Here is a 12440-nt window from a genome sequence, read left to right on the forward strand (position 1 = left end):
TTAAGCCTATAACCACAATTTTCCCTAGTAATATATCTACCTATTTTCCCTTCAATGGGGAGTGTAATCTGAGTAACTTTGTACATGGTGTTTCTAGGGAAGCTGAACTCATTTTAATTTTTAAAATATTGTACTTTCCTCTTCCTTTCTGGAAGTAAATATAAATTTTCATAGATTTTTTCTTTTATTTTTTTTAAATGTTTGTTTTTGAGAGAGAGAGAGAGAGAGACCGCACGCACAAGTGGGAGAGGCAGACAAAGAATCTGAAGCAGGCTCTAGGCTCCAAGCTGTCAGCACAGAGCCCAATGCAGGACCTGAACTCAGGAATCATGAGATCATGGCCTGAGCTGAAGTCATAGACTTTTTCTAAGCATAGTTTTGGATAACATTAAATATTTTATAGGTTATTATACTAGAGAATGTGGGTAGCAATATTTTAGTCTTCAAATTTTATCTTTATAAATAATACTAGCAAGAACTAACATTTCTAAGCAGAAATTCTACTTTTAGATGCATTTTATTGTTTAATCTGTACAACCTATAAGTTTTATTACCCCCTCCCATATTTTATATGAGTAACTGGAAGCTTAGAGAGGTTGTTAAGTACCTTAAGTTCACTCAGCTATTAAAGACATGTGTTCACATTAAGAGATTTTTTTTAAATTCTGAACCCATTCTGTCTCCCTTTAAGCAATCTTATTTTTTGTGGAGGTAAGATTTCTAAATAACACATTCCTGAATGGTTCTAAACAAGACCCTTATAAGCTCTGAATTATTCTCTATTTATATTAACTAAAGTTTTTACAGCTTTGTAGAAGTGAAAGATATTTGTTTATTTATTATAATTAAGGGCTGTTGCTGCTGAAGATGGAATGAATGCCCAGGCTGGTGAGGCACATCAATTTGATAGGCACCTCTACTTAGGGGATGCCTGGGTGGCTCAGGCGGTGAAACATCTGACTTCGGCTCAGGTCATGATCTCATAGCTCATGAGTTTGAGTCCCCCACCGGTTTAGCTTGAGCCCCACTTCAGGTGAGCACGAGTCCTACTTCTCTCTCTCTCCTCTCTCTCTCTCTCTCTCTGTCTTCCCTTGTGGGATTCTCTCTCTCTCCCACTCTCTCTCCACCCTCACTCACTTGTGCCCTCTCTCTCTCTAAAAGAAAAAAAACACAAACACAAACAAAAACCTACTCAGAGAACATTTTAGTAGTTGTATGTGTTGGGTTTGTTTTTTTTTTTTTGTTTTGTTTTGTTTTTTTGTTTTGTTTTTGGTTTTTTGTTTCTTGGGGTTTTTTTTGTTTTTGTTTTTTTGTTGTTGTTGTTGTTTTGATAGAACAGGGGAGGGACAGAGAAAGAGAGAGAGAGAGAATCCCAAGCAGACTCCATGCCCAGCATGGAGAGCCTGCCGCAGTGCTCAATCCACAAGCATGAGATCATGGCCTGAGATGAAATCAATAGTAGGATGCTCAACCAGCTGAGCCAACCAGAATCCCTTTAGTAGTTTTGATTTTATTAGATTTTGAATTTAATTATGAACTGTTTCTAACACAGAATGGTACCACAAATATCCTGTTAGACATCTGTGCCACTACCATCTTGATTTAATAAATGTTAACATTTTACAGTATTCTTTTGGACCTTTTTTGTAAGGATTTTTTGATACAACAAAATTCCCCTACCTACTCTATTACAATAGCCTTTATCTCTCCCCAGCTATCTTCACTATATTGAAGTTCATGCAAGTTCTTGCCATGTTTTCTTCTATATATTTATTACTTACATGAGTACACTCATACCTTATGGACTGGTTTTATGTGTTTTTGAAATATACATAAATTAATAATATACTACATATTCTGCTTTTTTTCCACTTTATGCTTTTGAGAATGATCTATGTTAATATGTGTATATCTTGTTTTCTATTCTCACTGCTACAGTATAATCCATTGTATGATATTTAGCTTATTTTCCCATTTTTGAGTATTATAAATAATGCTGTAGTGAACATCTTAGTAAATGTCTCCTTTTATGCATTTGTGTTTTTTATGGATTATATACCTGAGAATAGTTCTATCAGTTTATATTTCCAGCAACAGGGTATGAGAGTTTCTCATTGTTCTCAGAAGGACTTGATATTAACAGATTTTCAAAATTTTGCCTACTAAAAATAGCTGCCCTGTACATCTTCAAAAATGTTAGCATCATGAAAAACAAAGGACAAGGAACTATTACATATTAAAGAAGACTAAAGATACATAACATCTAAAAACAGTGTTGTTCCTCAGTTGGGAAAATGAAACAAAGTCTGGATTATGTATTAAATGGTTTTTGCTCCCTTGTTAATTTTTTTGAAGTTTGATCATTGTAGCATGGTTATATAAGAGAATATTCTTGTTCTTTGGGAATACTCGTCGATGTATTTAGGGATAAAGGGACACGATGTCTCAGAATTATTTTCAAATGCTTTAGCAATATAATAATACAGAGAGTGAGATTAAGCAATGTAGCAAATTTCTAACATTGGTGAATCTAGGTGAAGGGTATATGTGAATTCATTTTACTTTCAACTTTTCTTTAGATTTGAATTTTTTTCAAGAGAAAAAGTGTTTGCTAAACTCATAGGTGTGAATTTATTAATTCACTCTTCTCTGAGTACTAGTGAGATTGAACATCTTTTCCTATGTTTGTTGGTCATTCAGATTTCCTTTTTGTGAATTTGAATTCCTTGCCTAATTCTACTTTGCCATTTGTCTTACTGACTTGTCAAAATTCTGTAATATTCTCCTTACTGATTCTTTGTTGATGTGTTTTGCCAACAACTTTCTCTCACTTTTTGGTTTGTCTTTAACTTTGTGTAATGGGTTCATTAAGGAGTCTTAACCCATATAAAATGACTTTGTTTTCAATAATTTTCCACTAACTGTCCTATTTGAACTCTTCTTTTCCATTGAATGGAGGATCCCTTTACAACATTCTGGTCAAGATTCCAGAACATTCCAGTGACTTGGTTATTAGAAAGTCTCATTTTTGTAATTAAAGAGACAGTTAAGTTTATTTTGATGTATAAATCTTCAAATCAAATCTAAAGCTCTTCTTCTTATTTTTTTTTAGCATAAGCTAAGTGTTTCCATGTCTCTAGTGGAGAAAGGCTGTGGTCTACTTTGTACATATCTCCCCCTGCCTAGCTCATCAAGGTAGTAATCCTCTGCTATGTGGAATGGGAAGAAGAAGCCAGAGGGCAGGCATCTTTTCATTTGAGTTCACTGTGGTGAAGTTTCTTTCTTGTTGGTCACTACTGCTCTAATGTTGACCAAGTTTTAACATCCTGACTGTGGCAGACACCCATGTGCTGCCTCTCTCTAACTGGGTTGGGGGCATGTTTAGAGGGTTTGAAAAGGCCATGTAAGCTACTTTCCTTTTGCACAGCTCCTGAAGCAGAGATCTGACTCTGATTTAAGGTTCACATCTAATTTTCACCTTTTCCAAAAGGATAGAGCATCATCCTAGCCCCATTTATTGAATCCTTTCCCACTGAGATGTCTTCTTGCCTTCCACCCAATATAGTGGAGATTTATCCTTTTGCCAAATAATGAGAATACAGGTTGACCCAAAGGCTGTTCCTCTCTCATCTCAGTTCTTTTTTCCCCCTGACTTAATTGCCAGGAGCAGGTCAGCAAGTTTGCCAGAATAGACATTTAATTGGAAGCAAGATACCAGGCCTTTTGTTTAGGCAACTCTAATCTTTATGAGTGATTGCCTTGGCTTTCCACCCCCCTCCTTAGCTTTGGGAAGTGGAAGTGTACCACCTCCCTTCCACCCAGGAAAAAGAATAACCTCTCCAGAAGTCCATGATCCCTCCCATGTCTCTGTCCTCTTACTTGTGTGGGGTGAGAAGGAAGCTGGTGGTAAGTACTGGTCTAGCAATTCTCAGTAAGTCTTAATGGGAGGTGGCTGGTCCCAATTGCTAGTGACAGCTTGGTCTTAGACCATGGAGTACTTAGTATCCCTTCTCATCAGTTTTGGATTTATCAACAATTCCAGGACAACCGGAAAAATACCATTTGACATAAGGTTGCATTTCATTGGTATTTTCTTGCATAAAGTTTTTAAATGTCTTAATATAGTCAGATTTATTAATCTTTTCCTTATAGCTCATCCTTTCTTTTAGCTTTTTCCTTTTTATTTTAAGTTTATTTACTTATTTCAAGAGAGAGAGCATAAGAGGGGAAGGGCAGAGAGAGAGAGGGATAGAGAGAATCCCAAGCAGGCACCGCACTGTCAGTGCAGAGCCCTACATGGGGCTTGAACCCACGAACCATGAGATCATGTCCTGAGCTGAAATCAAGAGTCAGATACTCAACCAACTGAGACACCCAGATGCCCTTCCTTTAGCTTTTTCAATAACTGTTTCCCTATTCTTTTCAAAATTTTGCTTTTCACATTTAGATCTTTTGTCTATTTGACTCTTTAAAAACTTTTTTGTTTATGGTGTATGAGGTGTAGAGATCTAATTTTAATTTTCCCATAAGGATAGTTCTTGTCTCAATACTATTTGTTGAATAGTCTTTTCTTTCCCGCTGATTTGTATTACCACCTTTCAAGCTGCTTTTAACTGATACACATTTCTTTGTATTTTCTTTTTATAGGAATCAACTCTGCTGTCCCCTAAACTAAATTAGATCCCTGATATGTTCACCCGTCATAGTGAATTGTTCCATTGAAACTTTATTGGTAGGAGTTGTGTTCACTATTGCATGCCTAGCATTTAGTACAGTACCTGGCACAGAGTTGGCTCTCAATAAATGTTTGGTGAAGGAATGAGCAAATCCAGGCCAAGATCCACGTGGCTGTGAGTCTGCCCTAAAGTCTACCTTCACAGATTTCAATAGTTTTTATATTTTACTGTGATTGGTAAAATGGATTTTTCCTTTTCAATAACATAGGCTCTCTCTCGATCTGTTGTTCTTTGAGACAGACATTGTGAATATTCCTAGATTTATCCTTTTCTTGAGCTTGGCATCTAATGGGTCACTTAGGTTCGTAATTTCCACTTCCTAAAAATTAAGACAGATTTTCTATTCCTACTATATTTTCATTTCAGTTCAGGCCTTCCCCCTCTTTTCTTTATTTTTTAATGTGATATTTGATATATGCACAAGAATGTGTATAACACATAATAAGTTAAAATTACATGTACACCTATGAAAACTACCACCTGCCTAAGAATGATAACATTATCTATCCATGGCCTCTACTTCGTTGCTTCTCTCTGGCCCACCCCTTGCCTCCACCTAAGAGGTAATCACTAACTTGAAGTTTGGGTTTCTCAGCCTCTTGCTTTTGTTTTCTTTTCAAATATAGACTTGCTACATAATGCAAATATTCCTACCAAGCATTATATAGATATACTTGTTCTTGAGCTTTTTAAGAATAGTTTCATACTTTGTGAAGTCTGCAAATTGAATTTTTCATTCAACATTTATGCTTCTAAGATTCATCCATACTGCTGTGTGTGGCTATGGCTAATTTCATTATTTAATTTCGTTAGTGAACACAATGACATTACATTGTGTAACATACCACCATTTGTCTATTCTCCTGTTGATGTTTGTTTAGACTGTTTCCAGACTTTTATTTGCTATTTTGGACAAGATTGCTATAAACATTTTTGTTTATGTCTCTTGGTCCACATGTGTAAAGTTTTTCCAGGCTCTGTATCAAAGAGTGGACTTTCTGGGTGAAAGGGTATGTGAGTATTCAGCTTTAAAAGATAATGCCAAATTGCTTTTCCAAATGGTTTATCCATACTCATGCCAGTAAAGTGTAAAAGTCCCCATTGATGCATATTCTTTCCAACATTTGGCATTATGAGATGTATTAATCTTTTCCCTGTGCAGATGTGTAATTGTGTCTCCTTTTAATTGTAATTTGTATTTCCCCAAGAAAAGAATTTGAAATTGTTTTATAGGCCTACTGACCATTCTTGTTTCCATTTCTGTGCAATGTCTGTTTGTCTTTGCTCTTTTTTCTATTGGGTTGAGTTTTTCTTACTCAAAGTCACATATTTTAGATCCAAATTTAATTCTTTATCAGTTATAGGTATTGCCAATATTTTCTTTCAACTTGTGACTTTCTTTTTTACTTTTCTTATAGTATCTTTATAAACAGAACTTTTAATGAAGTTTTAATTTTAATAAAGTTGAATTTATCAGTCTCTTCTATTATACTTGGAATTTTTAAATCTTGTTTTAAAAACACCCAGATCTACGCTGAATTTATAAATATTTTTTCTTATGCTTTATTTTAAAGGATTTAAAAGCTTTGTCTTTCACATTTAAGATGCATCTGGAATTAATTTTTGTGTACATGGTATGAAGTAGGGCTCCAATTTTATTTTCTTATTATGGGTAAACAATTATCCTGTAAGAGAATTTCTTTAGATTGAAATATACTCAAAATATATATTGCTATGAGAGGAAAGCACACAATATAACAGAATATATGGTATTTAGAAAATATAAAATATACATGTGGTAATTAGTATGTATACAGAATTTAAAGAGACATACACCAAAATAACAACAGTGATTATCTTTGGATAGTAGAACAATTGATGATTTTTGTTTATTTCTTTTGTTCTTTTCTGTATTTTCCAATTTTTCTCTGTCGAACATATATTTGACAGTGAGAAAATAAGGTAGTATAGGTAATAACATAGTATCAGCACATCTTAAAGAGAAATCATCAGTTGAAAGAGAAACCATGAATTGAAATCTTCCAACTTAACATTTTTTTATATAGGATCTTCCATTCCTAGGGATATGGGAGAATGTTTGTGGATTATGCAGTAAGTCTCAGTAGAAGGTGAAAAACCATTAAGTTGTGGAATCTGGGTGAATCTTCTGTAAATAGTTATATAAAATCTCTCTCTCCTAAGTTGTGTTTGCTTTACAGGTAATGTGCGACTCTTTGGAGAATAGGATCTGGGTTACTTATATGTATCATTGGTGATATAATCATTTCTTTTTGATCAACAGCAGATAATGAAAAGACTTATAAAGCGATATGTTCTGAAAGCACAAGTGGACAAGGAAAATGATGAAGTTAATGAAGGTAAGCATCTTCAACTTGAGAAACATTCTTTTGCAACTAACTTGATGAACTTGGGAAACTTGTTATTGAAGGATACTTTAAAAATCCAATCTCAGGTAATAGTGCCAAGATTGACAGGAGAATCTTATGTTAATTTCTAAAATTATCTTTTTAAAGGAATGGGTATTTAAAATGTCATTCAGAGACCATTTATCTCTTCTCGGAATGCCCTGATTCTTAGAATGTAAAACCTGTCATCTTTCTGGAAGCTTTTAAATCCCTATTATATAAGGTAGTCAGTAGTTTCAGTTCTGTTTTCAGTGAGTGCACATGAGTGTTAACCTTTTTCCAATAAAATAATATTTATTTTCCAATAAAATAATTGACTGCTTGGCTCAAATAGAATCCACATTTCTTCAGGAAAATCTTTGCTTTGTTATACACAAATCTTGCTCTCATCTAGTGTTTCTCTTTTGCCTTTCACTTTTCTTCTTGGCTCCTTCCTTAATGGTGCCTATTTTTCCACATATATCCTAGGCAGGGCATCTGTCTGGATTATAAAAATGTTTCACCAAAGGCTAGGTGGGTCAAAGCACAGGCCCAGAGTTGGAAAAAAAAAAAATCAAACTTGGAGAAATAAGTTGCCTTAAAAATGGAAACTGTAGCTTACAACACCAGTGAGATGCCAGCAGATGATCTCTATCTGTGCTGATAAGAGAGAAAGGGCTAAACTAAATAAAACTGGTGATGGGTTTTGAAGCCATTACTTGATGAGCACAAGGAATCCCTTGAAAATCTGAGTCAGTCCAATGATACATGTATGTAGAAAAGAAGTCTATGAATGTGTGATTGAGGATCAGCAAAAATCCAATCATGATGCCCTAGAAATTGTCTCAGGGAGATAGGATTGGAAAGGGGTTGTAGTCTAGAAAGTGGAAATCTGATCATTTGTGCAATAACCTCCCTGGGGGGAAGGGGTACAAAAACAAAGTGATCTGGGGAATTGGATGGCTGAAAGCATTAAAACCAAGGAGCATCTTCCAAGTCCTTGCACCAAAGAGGAAAATGAGTTAGTGAGAATTTGGAGTTTTGAACAAAGTTCGAATTAAACTATCATACAGTTTAACAGCTTCATTAATAAATGAAGGGACTGAAGTCTGAAGAGGCTGAGTAATTTGTGTTTGCTGTATTGGCAGACTACATGTAACACTTAATGTATAGTCTTCTGGGGCACCTGAGTGGCTCAGCTGGTTAAGTATCCAACTCTTGATGTTGGCTCTGGTCATGGTCCCATGGTTGTGAGATTGAGCCCTGCTTTGGGCTCTGTGATGGGAATGAGATCTGCTTAAGGTTCTCTCTCATCCTCTTCTTCTGTCCCTCCCCTGCTGTCTCTCGTTCTTTCTCTCTCTCTCGCTCTCTCTCAAAAAAATAAAATAAAATAAAAGTATAGTTTCCCCATAAGTCAAAAACAAGGAAGGAGGATATGGCAGTAGGCATGCAAAAGGGGATCCACTGGGTTTATAGTCCAAATGTAATACTTAATGGAGTGAAAATCTACTTATTTCACCAAAGACTGGCCTTGTGATTTCAAATTAGATCATATTGCCAAATGGGAAAGGAAGAAGCACTTTTTTTTTTGGTCTAAACAAAATGAATCTGAAAATGTTTTATGTGTAGTCCTAAAAAATAGAATTCCTTAAGATAAAGAGGTTCTGACTTTCATATATATAAGAACATAGAAATTATACTTTAAACCATGATAAAGGTAGCAGGGAATATCATTAAAGGTATGTTTTACATGTGATTCTATTATAAAAAGCTGTTGAAATACCAATGATTTGAAGAATCACTTCTTATAGATTCAAGATAAATTTCTGCCCCAAAGTTCACCTTTCGACGTCAATGGCTTATCTACATGATAATCATTTGCAAGAGAATCCAGTTTTTAATTGCAGTCTACATATGATCAAAATACTGCCAAGCTTAATTATGGGTATAGTTGTGTTTTAATAGCCAAAAGTCTCCTATGGAGTTTCTTATGTATGTACACATTGCTAGTGGTTTCACATCTAAACTTAATTTCACCGTTGCTTGTTACTTCCTTATACATTGGTTCTCTGTGTCTTACAAACCCTTCCTTGGCTCCAAGTTCATTACCACTGCCTTCCTTAATAATCACTTTACGTTCTTCCCAACTCCTCAAACTTGACATAAAATTTAGTTGTTTCATATGAGTATTTGCCTGTTAAATGGATTGACTAAGCTTTAATTAAGTTGCATTTTGCTAGGGTTCTCTTCCATCCTAGCAAAGGGGGATAATCCACATAGGTTTCAACCCTTATGGGTCTGAGGGAACCAAAGGGACCCTCTATAGACAGGATGGAGATACCCCGATTGCAGATCAGTTAACAGAAAAATCACCCTGTGTTAAGAGGTGATTGAGCCCCAGAACAACACTTTGAGTTCTACTACTGAAAACATAGCTGGACTATTTTTATAGCTTTTGTCAAAGATCAGTATATTTTTAAAGATTAATATTTCTTAAATATCTTGAAGGAAAAAAAATTGAAAAAAGTACCTTGGACTTTATGAAGCAAATGTGTTCATATTGTATGAATTCATTCTTTGTTCTTTTCTAAATCCAAAGAGCAAATTACCCATGATATGTTTTTTTTTTAATACAAATACTATAGGTGAATTAAAAGAAATCAAACAAGATATCTCCAGCCTTCGTTATGAACTTTTAGAGGACAAGAGCCAAGCAACTGAGGAATTAGCCGTTCTGATTCATAAACTCAGTGAGAAACTGAATCCTAGCATGCTGAGATGTGAATGATTCAGTAACCTGGAATAATGGCTTTGACTATAGCACAAATGTGGGCAATAATATTTCTAAGTATGAAATACTTGAAAAACTGTGGTGTAAATTTTTAGTTTTAACTGCCTTTATCATGTGAATCTTTAAAAGTTAGGTCTTAATGATTTTACTGTTTTATCACATGAAAATGGTCTTCATTTTGATTGTCTGCCTTGACATTATAAACAATGACATGCCATTGTATTTAAAGGCCCAGTATTATTACATTACTGACATTTTCATCCACTTTAGAATAAACTCTATGTCTTTGCACTACCTGTTTGCCTCCAAGAGACCGTAAGCTCCTTGGGGACAGGGACCATGTCTTATTCATCCTTGTGTCTCCAGCATCTAGTACAGTGCCTGGTACATAGTAGGTGCTCAATAAATGTTGAACCCAACTGAACTGCCAACAAAATACAAATAAAAATAAAAAGGTCATCACTATGTAGCATTCCTTCCGTTGTCCAAATGCTGAAGACATTTTTTTAAAAAAATAGAAACATGAAATTTTATAACTGGCTATGACTTGGTAAGATTTTCTTAGAATTTTTGGCATCACTCATAATCCTAGAACCTTTGAGCCCCAAATGAAGAATTTAACAATGAAATGGGTTAATAGAAAATATAATTACATATTTAAGTTTCATAGAATTGTTCCAAACAACACATTAAAGATTTTTCTAAAGTATATACTCTTTGCTTTCTGTCTTAAATTTTCATTTGTTGTTTTTCAATAACGTGAATTTATTTAGTGGCATGGTGAGTTTTTTAAAGTTAGAGGATATGCAGGGTTGCTATTTTGTTATAACCTTCTAATTTCTGCCTCTGATGCTTTAATGCTAAATAAGATATCAATGACTGACTTCTATCTTGCCCATTAGCTTCATTCTGAGTTTTAGAGGGTATGTCTATGGGAAGAACCAGGAAAAAGCAATGGCTGTCTACCTGGAAACACATATCCAAGCCTCACCAGGTATGTTTCGTTTCCCTTCGAGGCATCTCTTGCCATCATTGCTTACAATGATTGACATCCTTTTTCTTATCAAAGCATTTCAATTACACTTTCTATACAAAATAGGTGGTGATGAATCTGTATTTGATTTTTATTCTATAAGTGAGTTAAATACTGGTAATATCCACAACACCTCATGCATCCCCTTAATAAGAATGGGGGTACAGGCCAGTAATTTCCCTCATCTCTTCACAGACCATAAAACAAAGTATTTTTTTTTTTTTTACCAGCTAGGTTTTGTCTCATGGAGTTATGCCTATCTGGATTCTCTTCACTCTGTTTTTGTCAAGTCATACAGGAATACGAATTGTCATAGCTTAAGGGTAGTTTCATAGGTTCTAAAAAACAATTAAATACATTATACGCTAAAACTCATTAATATCACACATTTTTTGTTTTCTAGACATGAAAACAAAATGACCATTAAATGGTAGCTCTTTAAAGATTATTTCTTAATTTCTACTTTTGGGGATTTAAAACAGTTAATGTAAGAAAAGAACTTTATAGGGGCGCCTGGGTGGCTTAGTCGGTTAAGCGTCCGACTTCGGCTCAGGTCATGATCTCACAGTTCGTGAGTTCGAGCCCCGCGTCGGGCTCTGTGCTGACAGCTCGGAGCCTGGAGCCTGCTTCACATTCTGTGTCTCCCTCTCTCTCTGCCCCTTCCCTGCTCATGCTGTGTTTCTCTCTGTCGCAAAAATAAATAAACATTAAAAAAAATAAAAAAAAAAAGAAAAGAAAAGAAGTTTATACATTTTTGCTACCATTTTAGAATATTTCATTAACTTTTGTGCTTTGCAAATGGTATTTTGTGTTAAACATTTTTCAAACTTTATATATTTTATGTTATACCTCAGAGCTAAATAAAATATTGATTTTTTTCTTTGTTATATGTTACTATAGTTTATATTAAAACAGTAAAGATATGAAATTTCCATAATAGAAAATACTTACAGTCTTCTAGTATTGTCTAGGATTCCAAGAGTAAAAGGTTTTTCCTGTACCTATGGGACAGCATATTTAGTAATCTTCCTAATTGGGATTGAAAAAATGTTGAATGGAAAAGTGTCAGATTTAGCTGAGGACATTCTTCCTAGGATCCTTGGAGTGTTGAATGAAAATAAAGCTCATGGCAACTATATCCTGTAAGAAAATACATTTTTTTTTTTTTGTCGTCTATGCCTTTCACAACTGCAGAGCTCCAAACATAGGTGGTTTTTCCTGTATTTACTATGCTTATGTAAAACTGGTACATTTCTGTTATTTCATTTTTTTCCTTCTTCATAGTTTCTAGGTGGTAGCCAAGAAAGAAGATGTGATGCCAAGATGTGGTGGATACTATTGATATCCTACCCAGATCCTTTTTAATGGGCCAGTGCAGGCATCTCCCAGATTCTGTGAGTGTTCCCAGAATAGCAGTTCCCAACAATCCACTTCCCCAGGGAATTGCCCTCAACTGAAAGGAAGCCCTGGATGTT

At 34.9% G+C, this 12440-nt stretch overlaps 1 protein-coding gene across 1 annotated transcript in view; it reads left to right on the forward strand.

Moving 5' to 3' along the window:
* The window catches only part of TRPC3 (transient receptor potential cation channel subfamily C member 3), a 55733-nt gene extending 44401 nt beyond the window's left edge, over nucleotides 1-11332 (forward strand). Inside the window, 2 exon segments of the mRNA XM_030313134.1 lie at nucleotides 7039-7114; nucleotides 9787-11332. Of these exon segments, the coding sequence (XP_030168994.1) occupies nucleotides 7039-7114; nucleotides 9787-9929 (219 nt within the window). The 3' untranslated portion in view covers nucleotides 9930-11332.
* Nucleotides 11333-12440: the final 1108 nt, after the last annotated feature.

This window comes from Lynx canadensis, chromosome B1 (assembly GCF_007474595.2).
Source record: "Lynx canadensis isolate LIC74 chromosome B1, mLynCan4.pri.v2, whole genome shotgun sequence".
Lineage (NCBI taxonomy): Eukaryota > Metazoa > Chordata > Mammalia > Carnivora > Felidae > Lynx > Lynx canadensis.